The sequence below is a fragment of the Teleopsis dalmanni genome, chromosome 2, assembly GCF_002237135.1.
Source record: "Teleopsis dalmanni isolate 2A chromosome 2, ASM223713v2, whole genome shotgun sequence".
NCBI classification, from domain to species: domain Eukaryota; kingdom Metazoa; phylum Arthropoda; class Insecta; order Diptera; family Diopsidae; genus Teleopsis; species Teleopsis dalmanni.
The window spans coordinates 87,116,481-87,137,997 of NC_051847.1; the positions used below are offsets into that span (position 1 = coordinate 87,116,481).

The window sequence follows — 21,517 nt, forward strand, 5'->3', positions numbered from 1 at the left end:
TTCTCTCTCTCTCTCAATTTCTTTCTTTCTCTTGTCTTTTTCTCTCTCTCTCTCAATTTCTTTCTTTCTCTTGTCTTTTTCTCTCTCTCTCAATTTCTTTCTTTCTCTTGTCTTTTTCTCTCTCTCTCTCTCTCTCAATTTCTTTCTCTCTCTTGTCTTTTTCTCTCTCTCTCTCAATTTCTTTCTTTCTCTTGTCTTTTTCTCTCTCTCTCAATTTCTTTCTTTCTCTTGTCTTTTTCTCTCTCTCTCTCTCTCTCTCTCTCAATTTCTTTCTCTCTCTTGTCTTTTTTTCTCTCTCTCTCTCTCTCAATTTCTTTCTCTCTCTTGTCTTTTTCTCTCTCTCACTCTCTCTCAATTTCTTTCTCTCTCTTGTCTTTTTCTTTCTCTCTCTTGTCTTTTTCTCTCTCTCTCTTGTCTTTTTCTCTCTCTCTCTTGTCTTTTTCTCTCTCTCTCTTGTCTTTTTCTCTCTCTCTCTCTCGCTGTTTCTTTCTCACTTTCTCTATCTGAAATCATTTATAGTCTACGATTTTTGAGTGATTGCATTAACATTGACGTTACAATTTAAAAACATCAAAGGAGACCGTTTACTGTCACGTACATCCAAACTAACATAAACGGTGGCGCTTGACTTTTTGAATATTCAATTTTCAATTTTCTCTCTTCAGACCTCTCTGTTAATTAAACTCCATCAATTTACTTATTCACAAATTGCTAAATTGTGTTATGTTTCACATTAGAAAAATTAATATTTGACAATTGACTGTGTTGGAAGCGCAACAGTACCTTCACCCTATTTACTCTAGAATTTGATCTCACTTTTAAATATTTCTTATATAGCTGCTTTCAATATGCAAAAACTTCATACAATTTAGCCCATATCTCTCTGATCAATTTCTGTTCCAGAAATAGTTTTTCCGACCATCATAGCAGTATATATAGTGATTTTGCTTTTCACAACTGGAAAGAATGATTTAATTTAATCCATATCTTCCTAATCAATTTCTGCTTCAAAAACAGGTTTTCCAACCATTATAGCGAGTTGCTCCTGAAGTAAATGCCAATTTTCTTTTAACTTACTACATAACGAAAACTTTTGTACAGTTTGATATATAGTATCATATTGTATATTTCCATCACGAATTCTTTTTCCAAAAATCTTAAAACGCAAATACATTTGCAGGATTGTAAGCAATAAAATCAGCTGTCCTTAACCAAATTATGAACCTACTTTTGTGAGCAGTTCGAAACTTATAACAGTTCAAAGTTGATTATATTGGGTCACTTTCTGTGATACATGTATAATTATATGTAAATATTTTTTTTGTAAGATATTACATTAGCATTACTTTTATTATACTCCTAATATCAAAAACTAGCAATTTAACATTTTATGTTTTCGGGAAAGTATTTTATACACTTTATTGTGTAGATTATAATCTAATAATCAACTTTAAAAAAAATATTTAAAATTTTTAACTTTACTTAAAATAATTCAAAATCTCGTATTACATTCACAATCTCCAAAGAAAGTTTGGGTGTTTAATTATAATGGACCCAGTGGTCTTCAGCTGCAAGCGAACAGAAATCACTAAGTTAACATAAAAATATGTTAAATATGTCTGGCCTAAGCTTCCTAAGGTAATTTAATTTCGCTGTAAAACATATTTAATTCTTTAATTGCTTATTTTCTGAATATTAATTTTCCGAAATCATTAATCTTATCTTATCATAAATTCGTGCTTAGGTTTTTATCAATGAGTTGAGTTTTGAAAAATTGTGGGCTGCATTATGCAAATTTAACACTTATGTGGGTTGGACAAAAAAGAATCATTAAGACGTAAACAAAAGAAAGTTCCAAAAAATGGGCTTACAGACTAAATCGATCACTATTAAGCAGTAAAGCTCATATGACAAAGGTGTGTGTTTGTTTGGAGTAAAACCACTATTTTCGACATTCAGTCACTCCGTCACACCCACTCCGTTCAGGTCTCGTTTAACGTTTTAAATGTTACAATTGTAACAACAAATGTAACGTGCTTTAGTTTTGGGCTTATCACATCGCTCAGGCCCAAATTTTTCACTGGGCCATGACATGGTTCTGTTTTGTTTTATTTTAGTTTGCTTTTGTGCTGTGCACTCATCATGCAAATGAAAAAAAAATAAGCGCAAACATTGCACTCCAGCAAACAATGACTCTTGTGTCAACAATGATCTTTGTGCACTTGGATACAACTCATTATGTTTATCCGTCCAATTACCAGAATGTAAAGAATTCTTTGTTTTCTGCTGTTGTTGAAAACACTTTACAGCACGAATTTAGAAAAGATAGTAGAATTTCGAAAGCAAAATGCGAGCGAACTGCACAATTTAGTTGCCGTAGTTGGCAGTACAAAGCCTGCTCTGTTTTATATTTATTAGTAATGTTCTCTGACTTTTCACATGCCTTAATTACTATTTTTTTGTTTACATGTACGTACTTAATTTATATAAGAGTTTATACACATATATATGCCTTCTTGGATATACTCTATATATATATTTTAAATAATTTTTATGTTTTCATCTTGCTACACGTTTACTTAGCTTAGCACTTAGTGCAGAACATTTTACTAAATACACGTAATTATGTTTTCCAGCCCGTATGTATGCTCATGTATTTAAATTGAAATTGCCTTTTCCACTTAAGCCCGGAATGATTCTTGTAAGCTACTTGATATTGTTTTTAACTGGAGCGTAAGTAGACGTAGACGTTTTTGAAAAAAAAAAAAAAAAACTTCAAAATGTTTGAACTTGTAAAATAAGTTGACATAATTTATTTGGAATTTTACAGGGTGCAGCATGTAAATGAAGTTTATGTATAGCATTAGAACGTTTTTGAATTAATTACAATAACACAAACATTTAAAAAGTACAATTTTTCCAGGTAATTCATTCTCTAAAGTTGATTTTCTCATTTTTAACAAGTTTTTCCAATGTCAACAAACAACAAAATAGTGGCAACAGTTTATAAATAAATAATAAATAATGTTGAAATAAACAGAAAAGAAAAATTCTCAAAACCACAAAAAATCTTAATTCACTAAAAAAGCTTAGAATAGCAACACATATTTAAGTTCTACTCATAAAAAAACTTGATTTAATAGCTAGAACCTCAATCATATTAAGTTGAATGGAAAAGAATAACAATCTTTTGTGTCCCCATGTGTCATATAATAGACGATTTCTCATCCAGTCCAAAGAGTTCGACAAAATAAGTAAACTGCAACAATATTAGCTTGTGATATTTGCGGTGAAGCCTAGAGATCTATTAAGCCCGCCTTATAGAGCCAAAGTATTTCTTCAAGTTTAACTTTCTCTATAAATTGTACTATTAAGAACACGTTACAGAGGTTTATTTATTTATTCGATATTAGATATACATTTAGAGACTTCGTTCGTTTATGTAACACAACCGGGCAAACTTGTTATAGAAATATGTGCTGAAACTTCATAAAAGTAAGTTCATATTTTAATCTACCGTGCCCTGTCAGAATTTCTGTGTAAATTCCTAATTTACTTCTGCTTAGTTGTATACGATCCTTACATCGTTTTAAGTTCAAAGTCCCTATGAACGAATTTGATTATGATAGGCCTGATACATATCCCAGTTTTTTTTTTGTTTCTGCTTTAAGTGGTTGATGTTCAAAAAATTTCTACCTTATTTTAGCAAAATAAAATTCAAAACTTTTCTCTGACAACTCCAACATATTACACCAGAAATAAATCTTGACGATTTATAGTTCCAGATTTATTGCTCTATTTATAGCAACAACTGCCAAATATCCGGCCAACTGCGATCCAGGAACAAAATATGTTTTTAGTAAAGGATATTTCCTTTACTTGGATTTTGTTTTAAATACACAATCCAAAATTTATTAGAATAATGCGGAGTTAATGACTAGGGCTACTGAAATATTTAAAGATATGTAACTATTACTATTTTACTATTTAACTCTTAATAGTTACCCTAACTATTAAAATTATTTATTGTGAATACTTAAGGCTCAATTTGATGTCATAAGATGGATTGGTACCAATTATGGACAAACACAGGTAGATATGTTGAGCTCTTTTGGTAAATCAGAAGTTTATTGTTTTTATATACAAAAAAGGCTTTTTTCGAAAAGCGTGTCTAAACAAAAATGTTATGATAGTGGTATTGAATACTCTATCTATATTGTATATCGAATAGTAATCTAATAATATTATAATTTTTTGTTTTAAATTATGTATTATAAAAAACAATCATTTCCTTTTTATTGTTGATACATATATGCATTAACTAAAGAAATATCTATGTAGATGGACATCTCATATCGAATGAAAACATAAAACTCCGTAATGTACCTTCAATACTATAATATATGTAGGTGTGAAATAACAATATGATTCAGTTACAGTCACCGCAATTCAATATTCTCCATAATTTTTTGATCTGTACTTATTTTCAAAAACAAAAAAAAGGTAAAACATACTTTTTAACCAATCATTATTATTTTACCATACACAGCATTCTGTATTTCTAATATTGCCAAAATACAAATCTCCAAGACACCCTTCACTCCCAAATTCGTACCTCTATCTAAACTGTAATATTGTGTCTTAAAACATATTCAGTAGATTTTACAATAATGAAGGAACAATAGCAGCATAATTGAACTTTCCTCACCCATACTAACATAATTTATTAAAAAATTATTTAAATTTCAAATCTTTATTTAATTAGACATTAATTTAAGATTGCTGCCTAAGATTTTTGTAAAGTATTCCGCGTAAAGCAACTTGATTTCATGATTCATTGCTAGTTGATCTCTAACACAGACAATATGTCTATTTCCATTTTCAATTACGGCAAGACTTTATTGGCGTTGCTAATTTAGATTTGCTATAGCCTTTGACTTTCAGTCACTGGCACCACACGCGGTGACATCTTTTAATTAAGAGACCTCACAATTAAATGAGTCACTTGTGCATTAACAATTGGAACCTATTTGAAGCATCTAATAAGTAGCGTTTTCTTTGTATATATTTTAACAAATAGTTCATTTAATCAATCCAAATTTTGAATAATTTATATAATAGACAATAATTATAAGTTGTGGCCAAATTTCCATTTCAGTTCATTAAATATGATTCGCTGTAAAAATGGTTCGATTTTGTTGGATCTTTGCGTAGCCTGCTTATTTTAAATAATTCCAAACTTTAATGTGGCTGATGTTTAGTGCCTCCACTACCTCCTGATAACTTGCATTGTTCTTACTTCACCAATTGTAAAATTTCATTAGCTTTTTAGTGGCTGACTAACCATAGCGAGATGCATTTTGACATCGAAATTTTCGGAACAGAAGCTGTCAAACTACTGCAGGATGGGATATTTACTTACATTGTAATGATTTCAAATCAGTTTCCTCTATTTTATAATAATATAAAGTATTTAAAGTAAAGTAAAGTAAAGTACTAAATACTAGCACTTATTTTCCAATCAATATACATATGTTACGTTTCGCAAGAGCGAATACCCAACTATAAAAATGTAGTTTAAAATACTCGTATCACCTTTTGAACATTTATTCTTGTAATCGGAAAATCGGATTAGTGTTCCTAAATATTTGGGTACCAACGTCATCAAAAACGAGTACTTCTTATATTACCCAATAATATTACCATGCAATATACATCCTTGCCTTTGTAGTAAATAACATATAATGTTTAGTTTTAGATTGAAATTATCTTACACTATTAGTAAACAATTAAAAACAGTCAAAGCTCTTTTCTGAGAATATGTTTTCAATGACTTCCAGTGACTTACCATTAACCATTTATGCAAAATTTTTAATGGAACACCCATGTGTCGTTCCATCCACTGTGATAGTTCTTGTCAAAAACAATAACTCTAAAATGACACGATTTTGTTTAAAATTTTTCAATTTTCAGTTCTCAACATCTTTTTTTAATAGAATTTTTTGTAACCAAACCTGTCTTGAAGTAACATTATCTCGAGCACGTATTAAAGCTCTAACTTAGTATTTGCTACCCAGAAAAAAAAAAACAAATAAACATTCTAACGCAAAAACACGTTTTAAAGAAAAATAAAATAATAAAATAAAAATCGCAAATATTTATATAATTTTGTACGTTTTAACTTTGAACAAATGTAACCTAATATTTTTTTTTTTATTTTTTAATACAATTTAATTTACAATTTCGGTACATTGCCACAATGTCTAAAAATTGTTCAAAATATTTGAAAAAGATAGAAAATAACAAAAAAACAAAAAAAGAGCAAATGTTTTGTGTGCATATCTATTCAATTTTCGTAGATATAGAAACCCACTTACCAAGTGTCAACACTCAAACCATTAAGAAACAAGCGTGTAACATTTGCGATTAGGATGAGATTTTTGACAAACAAGATTTGTTGGCAGACACAACCAACCACTTTAATTTTAAGAGCCAAGCTGGCTCGTATGCCCACTCAGGTGTCTCTCCAAAAGGCAATTTATTAAATTATTTGCACTTACGATAATTCCGAAAATTTAATTTAAAAGCTACGCCTCGACTGCAATTCAAAAGATATCGTGTTGTCGAATTACATATTTTCGGCTGATATTCCCCCTCTTTTTGTTGTTTGAAGTGCAATATTTTCATAGGTAAATCCAATCGATTTTAACTCTTTTATTATTTTCAAGTTTTTAAATTTTCATATGTTTAAATCAGATCGATGTTATTGTCTTAAATTGGGTGGGTACTGCTATACGATTAGAGATTTTTCTTTAAATTATGTGGGGATGTCAAAACGACTTCCTCTGAGATAGTGAGTCAAGCGTGTGAACCAACATAGCTTGTATTATTTTTTATTGATAATGTTACAGTTTTAAAAAAGGAATGATAATAATGTAAGCTAATATAGAGCAATTGTTTTAATAAAGTAGCAACAATTCATTAGAAAGAATAGATAATTAAAATATTACTGCAAAAAAAATGTTTCTAGAACTTAACAAATTCTAATTTAAGTTGTCACAAATATGATACATGAAAATACCACAAACGAATTTATGCAAGCGTAAAAGCTACATACAACATGATTCCGATCACTTCTTTTTTGACACAAGTATTCGAATAGATTTCTATGTATTCGAAATCTATTCGTTTCCTGCATATTTAAATACAATATTTTGCTTAGAACTCAAACAACCATTTAGTTATAGATGGCATAACCCATAGAATAATTGCAAGGAGAGTAATAAACAAAACAATAATTATTTTTAGTTGTTATTGTAGATATTTAAATCGCATTTAAATTTCTTTGATTACTCATAAAATACTTATTTACTCGCTATTCACAAAGCGTCTTCGATTACTTGCATTTTCCAAAAACTCACAATTTTTGAATGTAAATCCACATGTGATGAAGATTGTTAAATCCTAAGAATATAAAAACGACACAGGCACATAGTTATTTATGTCCTTGCCGTCATTAAACAGTTTAAAATGCTTAGTTACAACTTTTAGATATCATTCTATACTCGAGACCATACTGAAGCGGAAGCCATACTTAAAATTGATGAAGCATTTTTATTCCAATCGCGGTCAAATGAATCTGGCAACTTTGCAAAGTTATTCTTTTTCCTGACTTTGAGTTATTTGCTTAATTGCTATTTAAACGATGCTAAAGGTAAATAACCGTTAGATGACAGCATATTGCCTTCATCTAAAGTTATATAGCCTTCAGCTATATACAAGGTGAGATGAAAAAACTGCAACCAACTTCAGACTGCTGTCATTTCTAAACCGCTCGTCCCACAGCTGTCAGATTTATTCTAGTGACAGCTCATTATATTGTTTACAAGCGCACAAAAGCATTTTGGTGGGAATTTTTCAAAAAAAAAGTTATTTGTGATGGAATTCAAGCGTGATAGTGTGATTGCTTTGCATTTGGCTGGAAAACCACAAGTGGCTATCGTTAGAGCCCTCCAGCATTTAGAAGTGAATAAATGTTTTGTGTCTCGTACCATCGCTCGTTACCATGATACTGGTAGCGTAGCCCGACGTCAAGGAAGTGGACGAAAAAAAACAGCAACATCGGCAGAAATGGTTCGAAAAGTGAAAAAGCGAATTGAACGAAATCCGCGTCGCAGTGGACGAAAAATGGCTCGTGAGCTGAACATATCGCAATATGCCATTCGGCAAATATTGAAAAATGAGCTTGGACTAAAGCCATTCAAGTTCCAAAAAGTGCAAGATCTTACTGATGCGCAAAAAAAAGTTAGACTCGAAAAAGCTAAAGAGTTGTTTCGCTTGGCCGAAAGTGGTGAACTGCCGAATTTGGTTTTCTCCGATGAGAAACCATTCGTTATCCAGCAGTTTGTAAACAAACAAAATGATCGTGTTTACTTGCCAGAGAGGTCAGCTGAAAATTTGCAACTTCGGTTGGCCATCACAACTCAAAAGCCGGCCATGGTGATGGTGTGGGCCGCCATAACAGCCGATGGTCGCTCGCCGCTCGTATTCATCGACCGTGGTGTCAAATTAAATGCGCAAATCTATCGCGAAAATATTTTGGAGGGAGTTCTGAAGCCCTGGGCACGCAAACATTTCGGCCGCAGACCTTGGACATTCCAACAGGACTCAGCACCATCGCACTCAGCACGCGCCATCCAAGAATGGTTAAGAAATGAGGTTCCTCGCTTCATTTCCACCGCACAATGGCCACCAAAATCTCCGGATGCCAATCCGTTGGACTATTGTGCCTGGGGTATTTTGGAAAGCAAGGTTGGAACTAAAAAATACCAAAGTGTCGATCATCTCAAGCAAGCGCTTCGCCGAGAATGGGACAAAATACCGCAGAGCCACTTTCGGGCAGCGTGTGATGGTTTCATTGGCCGTTTGAAGGCCATAGTTCGTGCCAAAGGTGGCCAATTCGAACAAATCTAAACCGATTCTCAAATTTGATGTTATTTCCGACATTTTTTGCTTTCATTCAATAAAATTTAAAAAAAATGAAAAAATTATGGCGTTTTACTTTGTTGCAGTTTTTTCATCTCACCTTGTATATGAATGTTTAATTCATTAATGTTCATTATGAGCTAAGAACATAAATAAGATCGTATTGAATTTTTCAAATCGGCACCCATCCTAAAAAACTATTTCCAATCATATTACTATAACCTGCAAACCAAATAAGTACTATACTTTTGTGATGTCTATTCGAGAACACATTCCGATTTATATTGCTTTAACCAAATACTTACACACAGATTAGGAGTTCATATAGAAGTTCACTGTATGTGCAACTATTAAAACTTCAAACTTACCTGAAGTTCATATCGTTTCTTACTTTAATAGTTCACTGATCAGTAGTGTTTCTTACTTTAATAGTTCACTGATCAGTAGTGTTAAGACGATTTTTTGGAATTATGAGTAATATGATCATATACACTCAAAACTCACACTTAAATATATATATATATATATTAATGAATAAAAAGATTTGAGTTTCATAATATTTAGATGGTTTTGAACATGGAACTTTGACTTCCTGAAACTAATCGGACTTGATAAGAAAATGTCCCTTAGAGTTCCTTGCTCAGCTTCAGAAATTATAAGAACAATGCAAAACAATTGGCAATAAATGAGTAAGTCAGGTTATTGAAGCATCGGGATCCACATCATAGAACCGCTCGTCTTGAACGTCCGCGAACAGCGCTCATTAATTCTCTTTCACGGTTTAAAAAAAAAAGTTATATGTTACACAAGCTTTAATGCTACAGGAACAAAATAATATTAATGTGAAAGATATATAATGTCTGACGTATTGAGAGTATGAGCTTGTTAGGAGTTAATTTAGTTATGAGTAATTAATCTACATCATTAGTATCTCATTTATATTTAAAATTAAAAAACTTTCGTGTAATAAAATTGTTATAACGATGACCAACGTTATATATTATTAGTTGCATTTTATAAACTTTCTTTAGCCATATTTCAATTTTTTTTGATTTATCTAGAATTCACAATATGACAACTACTGTATGTATGTAAATCACTAAATTTTCCATCAAATTAAACATCAAATATTTCACTTTTCCTATTTTTTATGGCACATGAATTATTAATTTAGAGACAATTTGTTTTATTTACTCATTGCAGACACCTCGACATCAAGGAATGCGAAGACGACGACAAAGACGATGTTCACACGTTCACACCGCCAACAAATTACATAAAAATTTCCCAAGGCAAAATCCAGCTTGTGCACCAGCCAACATCTTTAGAAAGCGAAGCCAACGATGCGCAAACGAAAAAGGATAAAGTAAGTGTTTATATAAAAATGTATAAAAAATAATAAAAGTAATGGAGTTTTTATAATTATAACGGTTATGGAGTAAATAATACATACGTATAAAGTAGCGCAATGTAGTAGTGCTCTTACTTAGACATAAAAGGTACCTGGAAACATTTCCTGATATACATATAAAATTATGTATTTTAAGTGTAGTTAATAGTACTATATAACATCATTTATGCTTTCAGTTTATATATAATATCATTTCATATACATTTCATTGCTACAATTTAATCCAAATATACATAGTATATCATTTTATATAATCTTATATAGCTTAAATCTTTCCTACATAAAACATTCACTGCTTTAAATTTCCATATAGTTTATATCCATTTTTAATAAATATATTACATATGTAGGATTATATATAATATTTTAAAAATATATCTAATTGGTTATATTTTATTAGTTTACCATGCTAGACAAATTTCAACTTCTAAATTTAATTACCAACTTATCTGAATTTCAATTGTACTATTATTTTATATACCATTTGTCTATATAATATAAATTCCCTTTTAAAAACATATATAATAGTCTTTAAAAATTTCCGTTTTTACTACAAAGTTTAAATTTCTATCAAGCTTTAATCTAAGTTTAAAATTTCTTGTTCTATCTCTTCGCCAATAAAAATAATATATTTTCTCCTTAGACATAATAGTCAAAATATATCAGTGCTTCCTCAATCACTTTTCTCTAAAGAAACTTATTTAACAACGTCCTCTTCTTCTATATACCCAGCGTTCTTAAATCTGTAAATATTACTTTCAACCAAATTTTTTTCCTTTGCTTTTTTGACTCGCATACTTACTTACTATGTGTCCGGAACATCTTATGGAATGGTATTCATATATCTTTTGGCGTTGTTCTGACCTTAAAATAACCCACCAGCCTCTTATAGAATGCCGTAGATTTTGTATTTTACCAGATGCGCGCCGTTATCACTTCCCAGAATTCTCATCTTTAAGTAAAGATGAGTTTTGTACATGTGTATTTTATAATATATAATATAATTTTAGACAAGAAAAGTTTGAAATTTGCAATAACTGCCTTCATTCGTTCATATATTGCCTTGATGTGTTTTCATCAACATTTCAAGATATTTTAAATTCCTTCAACGTTTCAAAGCGTTGAAGATATTTTCTACAACGAATATTTAGTTTTAAAATGATTTATTCTAAGCTATAGCTCAACTGCTTAGTACTTTATTTGTTTCATCTGTTGTTTTTATAACATCCTTATAGGTCTGTCGGCCTATATGATCCTTATTAACATAGTTTAGAATGTTTTTAGAAACATTTTTGCTAACACATATATAATACTTAAGATGTTAACTAGTATTTGATTTATCTGTTTTTATAACATCCAAGTGCCGACAGACCTATATCGCACTTTTAACGCAGTTTGGGATGTTTTTTTTTGCTATCACATATATAATACTTAAGATGTTAATAAGTATTACGTTATGACAAGTGTGGATAAAAAATCTTTTTCGGAATTAATTTTTTTTCAATCAATGTTTTGAAATTATAGCAATTTTTAAAAACTTGACATAGTGTGAAAACTTACGATGACCTGTTTCGACCGACATCACACAACGAGTAGTATAGATTTCAAAGGTTACTAGTTACTATTGCTTCTTTCAGTACTAATACTGCTTCCTACTAAAATGAAATTTATTTATTTATCTATATAACACAGAATAATAGGCAGCAAGAGCTTTCAGTCAATAAAATGACTTAAATGGACATTTGCATTAATATATTTCTTCTTAATTTTATCTAGACAAAAAATTACTTAATTCTATATTAAACACCATAAAAACTCTACCATCATTAATTTTTCTATATTTAAATTTTTGTGTTTAATAAAAAATATTGTTTTATTGCTTTAAATTATTAAATTAAAATCTAATCAAAATAACGACATAAAAAAAAAGTATTTCCAAAAATGAAACTTTAACCAAAAACTAATAAGTAACTATTTAATAAAATGTTACACGATATTTGAGGCTTAAATATACTATTTCTCTAAGGAGTAAAGAAGAAGCACTCAGATAAAAGTCATTGGCTATAATTAGCAAAATGAAAGTAACGAATTTCTCCGGCTATAGTGATTTCCGATATTCGGAATTTGAAAATGTCAATACTCTGAGTAATTTCATTTACTAACCTAGTTCGTGATATATTGAATATTAAAGTTGTACAATTTTCACATTAAATATAGGTACTAACAAAAAAAAAACTATCCACACTATCTAGCTACAACTACCACATCTACTGTTTACATTTAATATATACAAAAATTTTAAACATAATAGTTCAAGAATTCAGTGATATCGCTATTTAGCATAATGTAAAAAGGTGGTCAGAATAATAACTTATCTCAGTGCCCCAAAAATTGGAAACGTACCACTAAATTGGTTGTATTATACTTTGATTCGTTTCCTTACCCATTTTATTTAACAAATTTTACCCCAAGAACTACTATCTACTCGCAGATCTTCAAAACATGCTCCAACATTGAGGTTATATCCGAAACAAACGACAATTTTGAACTTAGAGAGTAATGTTATGCAAACCAGTAAATACTAATCCAACCTTCAAATAGTTATTTATTTATTTTTATTTTAAACTTAATACAATTGATTTTCTTGTGTATCTCAGTTGATACCAGCTTTCATAACATATACGGTGTTTACGGTGTTTACGGTGTTTACGGTGAATTATGATCTTACATTGAAACCATTTCTATGTTAGTAAGTGGTTCTTGTTGTCAATACAACTGCTGTATATGTAACAATATTTCAATTGAAACGTTGAATTTCAAGTACATAGTCGCTAATGTCACCAACTGCAGCACAGCTCCGCTGTGCTGTTGTGATTATGCCGTTAAGAGACTACGTTTATCTGATTTTTTAGCTATTTTCTTCAATAAATTCTATTTGCAAGCGCTAAACATATCTTGTTTGAGTACATTTGTGACATTTATGGCTTACCTTAACCGGTTGAATGTAATCAGAAATCATGGAGTGATGTCTTTTTAAACCACAGGAACATCAATACTAACGGATTTTTTAATTTATTATTCAATTTTATTTTCTAACTTAAAGTCAGTGTACATAAAAACACGTACCTAGGAGTAATGGCCTACACATTAGGACAATACAATTAGAGTTACAAGTATTCTAACACAGTCGAATGATGACATGACTATAAATTCGATTTTTGAAATTTACTATGTAATGTAATTTTTGAACATCAATCATATATATACCATACATCGAAACTCATAAGTCCTAAGAAACTCATATGCACATAGTCGTCATGACGACTATGACGAATACAGACACCTCTACAGTCTCCATGGCAAACGGAAACCTGTACACATATGTGAGTCTATTAAGATTAAAGTTGGTATTGTTACCATAATTATCAACCGTATATGCTGAATGCCACTGAAATTGGAATGTCAAACAGCACAATGCACTGCTGCTAGCACATCCCAATAGAGCTTGTGGAGCTTAGTCAATAATAGCGCAGCTAAACTGCATCCGTATACCCAGAATGCAATCACGTTCTTCACGTTCAATTGCGTGGTTGCCGCAGTTGCGGTCTCACATCATGATTGTAAAAAAAGTTCAATGAACGTCGAATAATTTATTTACTTTTTAATTTGCAACATTTGCAGTTTTTTAGCTCACATATGTGCAACAAACTTCGATATGCAAACTGAAAAAAAGAATTAACAATAAATTTTATTTATTATTTTAATGTAGTTTCATATAGTTTTTATTTTCGTAGTGAGTATGAAACAATGTCTGTTTATTTGTGCGATTTTCTCTCCGTGTTTTATATGTGTTGATGGGATGTAATGGCAACCACAACTTACATACGATTTGAATAAAAAATCAATATTTAAGGTTTACATTATTATGTGTTAAAAAAAAGTTCAAAACTGTTCACAGGAAATTAAAATGCCTAGCAGTAATATAGTAAAAAGTAACTACGGAACTTTCAATAAACAAAATAAAATGTATACATAAGACTTTAATTATCACAAAAAAGTTGACAACTTTACACTTATTAATGACCTAGTTATTGGAGCACTACAAATTAAAAGAGTTCCGCAAAAACAAGATGGGTAGTATAAACTTACAATACAACTACAGGTTATCACTCAGATCTACTACTCATTCAAAATATGTCCTATGTTATAATAAGACCGAAATAAAGAATAAGCGACATACCTCTATTAATTGGCAACTATGATTCACTTTTCATTGTGTCGACCATATAGAGACATCTACACCCCAGGAAGCCCATCTTAATTGAAAAAAATATCTAACAATTTCACTAACATGACTCATAAGAATATAGGTATAGGTTTTACTGACCCATACACCATTTAAATCATTATCTCTAAATAAGCGACATAACTCTATTAATTGGCAACTATTATTCACTTTTCATTGTATTGATCATATAGAGACATCTACACGCCAGGAAGCCCATCTTAATTGAAAAAAATATCTAACAATTTCATTAACATGACCCATAAGAATATACTGGATTTACTGACCGACCCATACACCCTTTAAATAATTATCTCTAAATCACCAATTATGTTTTCTACCAGAATAATATTATATATTATACATATTACACATATGTTACTGAAGTCATTGAATATCAATTCACCAAGCAATGTCAATATCGTGCTAAAACTCACAAAGCATATGATCATTTATATGTAATTATTAACGCCAATCCTTAAAGATCTGAATGGTATATAATAGCTAAGAATTTTTCTTGAATACACTTACCAGTGCTGATTTCTATTTCTCCTATTTTTCATTTTACTTTAACTTTTTATAAAATAATATAGAATAAAATATAGAATAAATATTATACACGATGTATAAACTTTATTGGACAACTAAAAGCTCTGGATTTTAACTATCTACTGAGCCATATTGATAATAGCAATTATTCCTTAGATTTTTTGACTGACATCGTTATTATCATTTATGATTGTGCCAGTAAGGCATAGAATTTTCAATGATGATAGATATATGCATCACTATTTATTTGAAACCTAGGTTACAAATTTTATACTAATATCCCTCAATGTTTACGCGCAAATAATTTCTATAGTGGTCAACACATTTCATTCAAAATTATCTGAAGAAACTATTTTCTTTTTATAAGATCTTTGAATATATACTCTCTAAGTATGCAATATTGAAGACCACATAGGGTAGATAAAATACAGATTAACATAATAGAAGGTTAATCTTAAACCTTATCTAACCTTTTGTACAGTGAACCTATTGGTACCTGGGCATAACAGCTAGTGCTGAAATTCTATGCAGATATTGTAGTACATACTTTTATGAATTCAACAAATGCTTGAGCTTCTACTTCTGAGTTAAAGCCACGTATTTTTTAGAACGTGTTTTTTTAGCCGTGGGACTTGAACCATGAAAAGTAAGCCGTAGTATAGTACACATGCAGCGTGCATCTGATCAGTCAATAACCACAATAACAAACTTAAGATAATATTGGTTATTGAAACTATTTAACCAACATTTTGCTATCATTTCAATAATTGTGTTTAAATTTATATAATCTATAGGTTGGAAATATATTAAAATAGTTGATAAGAATGCTTTTATCCTTTAAAACGAGTCAGATGATATATTTGAATATTCAATTGAAATACTATCGAGTACTTAACATAACTCATTATTTTTTGGTTATCTCATTTTGATGATCGAAAAAGAACAAAACGATTTCTTCAGTTTAAAAAAATCCAAAGCGGAACCCGCTCCTACGTCCCTAATCTAGCTTAAAGTTTATTTCTTCATTCTCTTTCTGTTAAGCTGATGAAGCTTTTTTATATATATGTATTTTACTTTAAGTAGATTTAAATATAGTTCATTTGAGTTAATTGAGACACTTATTCATTAAAAAATAAAATTTGTAAAAATTATAAAAATTTTGCGTTGAAAGACATATGGTACTTATGTTCTATAAGATATACTTATCAATTTTTTTTTAGACATTGCTTAATTATAACTATCATTTATATTTCGAATATTACTTATTGCTTTAAAATGCTTTAATTTAAAATTAGCATATACACTATCAAATCTTCCTGCGATTAACTAAACAACACAGTTATATATATGAAAGACGCGTTATGTTACATTTGACGAAAAATTAAATATCGATCTCTACGATCTCTACAACTATCGAATCACAGTTGTCACAGCTTCATTAGTAGAATCAAGCTACACAATAGGAATGATAGAGGTTGACATTAAGACGGTAGAAGTTATATATGTACCCCTATATATTTATAAAACTTTCCAGTTAAACAAGTCTTTCATCATCATCACCAATTCCTATATCTCCCTTTGGAGCATAGGGCCTCAGTTCTAAGCTTAAGTAGCAGGTTTAAGTAGTAATTCACAAATCCTTTTCAAAAATGATTAATAAACTTTTACTTTTACTGGTAACTCTTAATGATTCTTTTTTATATAAATTTCATATTTAATTTTAATTTAGATTCAAACTAAGGTAAAAGCTTAAAAGTAATTCTGTAACAATACAACTAATATTATTTATATATTTATATAACTGTAAACTAGAAGTAAATGCTAATTTGTGTGGTTTCCTAAAGCAGAAAAAGAGGGCAATACATTACTTATGTAGTAATGGACTGCATTATAAAATCATAGTTTCATTAAGCATACTACTTCATAAAAAAAATCATAAATCAAAAAACAGGTACTGATGTGCATAAAATTTTGCTAGTAAGTTGCCTGTATTTTTGGTATCCACCTGTACCGTAGCGTCCGATATATTTATGCAATTTTAATTTTTTCCACGTTCAACTTCAACAAGATTAATGACTTCTATTCGTGTTAATACAATGCAAGCCCGCTGCAGGCGTCCCAGTTACGCTAAGTAATTTTTTTTTGGAGATTAATAGATTTTTAATTCACTTACAACAGAAAAAAAGCCAACAAAAAACGCTAAAAATTAATTTATTTTACGCTTACAAATTATTCAGTTTTCCGTACAAGAAATTTTTGCTTCAAATTAATCATTTTCTTAAACTTTAAAAATGGTATCTAAACCATTTAACTCATATTTTGCTTTAAGTATTGATCAATTATATATTTGTAAATACGCTTTTTGTAAATAAGATATAAACTATTAATACTGCACATTATTCTACATCATTTTCAGTAAACTGCATACCCATATTATTCATTTATTCCCTAACTATTTCAGCGTACGAGGGTACTAACTTAAGTTCTGTTGTATGACTAAGGTGAAAAGCGTACACGTTAAAGTATCTTTAATTACGATTTTTGTATATATTAACATTTGCAAAGCTTAAATCGCCTTTGACAGCATCGAGAATATGTGTTAATCAACAGAATCTAAGTGTTTACCCTCGTAATTAAATTGGTTTTGCATCAGATGGCACTTTAGTATTCGCTTTATGCATTGTAGTTCACATTTAAATTTTATTTAAAATCTTTTTTTATTTAATTGATTTTTTTTTATCCATTTCGTGCTTTTTGCAATTTCTCCACAGGAGATTCTGGAAGGTCGGATTGTTGAACTTGAAGAAGCACTGCTACGATTGCAGGATAAAGTTAACAACGTGAGTATAAAATGTAGCAATGGAAACGCCAAACAAACACAAACAACAAACAAATAAAACCCGTTTAAACCGTTCTTTTTTTTACAAAATGAGAATGTTTAGATATGTTTTCGTAAATAAATTTCCTTTGTACAAATACCACATGTATATGTGCATTTACCTACAATATTTGCTAAATATTTGTAATTCTATGAACCAAACAAACTTCCAATACAAGCACAACATACATACCAGTAAACAATAAACATTTGCAAACAAACATTTGTATCGACACAGATACTTCAATGGATAGATATTCACTAATGTTCAGTTAATCTATATGAAATGTCGATTTACCTCACTGCTGCAACTACAAGTTGGGTTGAAAATAAAGTAACATATTTTGTGCAAAATCGGCATGTAATTCAACACGCAACTGTCCTAACAATGCAATGGGGAACATAAAGCAGCCACCCTTCTTCCAAACATGAAAATTCCATAGATATTTCACTGCGAAAATATTTTGCAGAAATGCGACTGTGAACGGAATGGAAGTCAAAGTGTGGTGGGTGTGCCCCGAGGAGCTTAAGAAACACAAGACATTAATCCAGCTAAATTATGTACAGATGTGTGCTTCCTCCCACTTTTTGTGGGGTGAAGTGTTGGGATGTATGATGTCTAATGGTAGTTCTGTGGTTATGGTCATTAAAACATTGTCAATTGTTAAGGTTGTTTTATTTAAGAACTTAAATAAACCATTAAATGCAATACGTTTCGTTGGGAACTATTTGAAAAGTTAATTTTTCTTCAAAAGAAAGTAAGGTTATGCTATAAATGGTATTTTAAAATTGAGTTATCAGTTATATTACTCAATATTGCCCAGAGAAAATGCGTATCACAACTGTAATTTTAAAGCAAATTTTATTTACTATAGTACACATAAAAAATTAGTACTAGAACTTTAATATCACAGCAGGATTAGGAAAAGAATATATGTAAACTACGTATTTCAATATTGAAATTCATTATAAACATTATTTAAATATTTTCAACTAAAATATCGAAATTTAAGTTCATTATTATTATCAGTGAACGGCAATACTATATCGTACAGAATGTATATAGTATTGTTATTATTGAAAAAAAGGAATAGTGCACTGCGACCTAAAGGACTATTGTGCCCCTTAGTCGGATTAGAGTGTTAGAGTGTAGTAGTCCGATTTCTTTAATGAAAGACAGTATAGAGTCTTGGGTCCTTATGATCCATGAAATACCCGCATAGGTGTTTGTTCCGCTTGTGCATCAGTTCCGGACACTCCCCAAGCACATAATATGCATTTTCTCTGTCTTCTTTACAGTATCTGCAGTCTGAGTTGGATTAAATTCCTAACTTCTAATTTCGGTGATTATGCAATCTACAGTGACCGATCAATATATAGTATACTTCTTCATACTTTTATATTAAATTTGATTTTTAAAGTCAGTTATGATAAAAATAACTATTATTTAAGTAGAAAAATTTTTTCGAATAGTATTGAATTGCAACAACAAAATTGTATTATTTTTAATTAATTGAATTTTCGGCTGATATATTGAAAGTGATATATTGTAGAAATATTATACTTATTTAATTTTAATTTTTTTTTTTTTTTGAAATTGCAAGTATTTTTATTTAAAAAACACTATACGAACAATACTATAAAAGATTTTCAAAAAAAGTCAAATAATGTGTAATAAATAATGTGTATTATTTGTAATATATAACTTAATTCAGTATCAAAAAATGCCTATATAAATTATAAGAATATAGACCAAATTATATGCATTACACATATTAACACTTTTTTTCTACTTACGTACACGCAACAACAAAAACCTTTCTAAAATCATTTATTCGACGAAAACTAAAATACATTAAAATATTATACTGATTAGTGAACAGTAAAAAGTTCACTACATTCGTAAAAAGATCGTTATAAGATTCATTACGTTCGTAATGGACGAAAACAAGACTAACAAAAACACTAAAAATTTTAAATAACGACATCTTACACTATTTTAGTGCTTCGTATATATCGTTTACATTTTTAGTGTCCTGTTTGTGTTTATGTTTGCGTTCGTGAACCAAACATTAAACATTTATTGATGTGTTTTGGACATAGTAACATAGTACACTATGTTAGCGTACAAGTTACTTTCATTCTTAGATTCTTGTATAAGAATGTAAATTACAATATACTTTATAATTATTTTTATTTATTTTAAAAGTTTATAGATCAAACGACAAAAAGTCGCTTATGCGACTAATATTTAACTGCAGCTTTTCAGAACTGTATTTTATATTTGAAATTAAATATTATTGATTAAGAAAAAAGAAGACAAAATATTTTGAATTTATTTCGAATTTTCGATACTCGACTACCATTTACGCTAACTATTTCTCTAATTCAATCGTCAAACAAGTTGGACACTGCATGTATCTGAAATTGTGAAATTTTCATCCGTTCACGAAAATGGATGCTTTTCTCAGCTCAATAACACTCTGATATATTAAAGTATTGACCTTGATCTATAAAATGCAAAATTTTAGAAGCTAAGAACCCGCGAAGACTTTTTAAATCGAAATAAAGTGTAGTTCATTATCTTTTAGCCTCCCCTGAAGAGTTGAATGTTTTCTGTGACGATACAGAAACTTATTGAAAAGTGCTTTTAAGCACCTTTTGTAAATATTACTCAGACCGTCATAATGTCTCTTATCATCACACTATCAGATAACGTAATATTTGACGTCGCTGATGAACCATTTGTTAAGTAAGACATTATAAAATTCACTTTAAATTTCTTTGTGGGTATTTGTTATATAGTTGATTTTTATATGTTCGAATGAGCAGACATTTATTTTTCTTTATAAATGAAAAATCGAAGTTTTTCGAACGACTTTTATTGTCGAAGCAGCTCTTTTCCGAACAATAGTTACACAATAGTCTTTCATGGCTTTCGCTCAAATATAGTGTTAAGACACTGTTACAATGCATCACGGAAAAAATCTATCAAAACAACTGATATAAGATGCCGTAGGTGACCAATAGACGCACTCTTTCCACCAATTCGAAAGTAATCAAAGAGCTAAGGTGATTATTATTATTATTTTGCACGACTTATACAAATATTAAGTGCACAAAATATTCGGAAATTTTCGGATGAATATACAGTCAAACTTCTATAACTCGAACCAAAAACAGTTCACATTGGTTTTAGAAAGCAAATTACATACAATTCTGCTTCCATAACTCGAATTTCTCTATATCTCGAACAAAGATTTTGTTCCGTGCCGATAGGAATATGCATTCTATAAGTCGAAAATTTGTTTTAAGTATAAATACATTTTGCTGTTAGGGGAGGTCCCTTTTTCCAAATCAAATGTTTAATTTTTTCTTTCTTATATTGCTTCTTTGTGCAAATGCCAAT

General features: G+C 30.0%; 1 protein-coding gene across 2 annotated transcripts in view; it reads left to right on the forward strand.

Annotated features, from left to right (window-relative positions):
- Positions 1-21,517, forward strand: part of LOC119683666 — a 323,964-nt gene that overhangs the window by 276,921 nt on the left and 25,526 nt on the right. Inside the window, exons 3-4 of one of the 2 annotated variants that reach the window (XM_038097470.1) lie at positions 10,189-10,351; positions 18,002-18,070. In XM_038097470.1, the coding sequence (XP_037953398.1) occupies positions 10,189-10,351; positions 18,002-18,070 (232 nt within the window). The remainder of the gene's footprint in view (positions 1-10,188; positions 10,352-18,001; positions 18,071-21,517) is intronic. The other variant, XM_038097471.1, reaches the window with a different exon arrangement.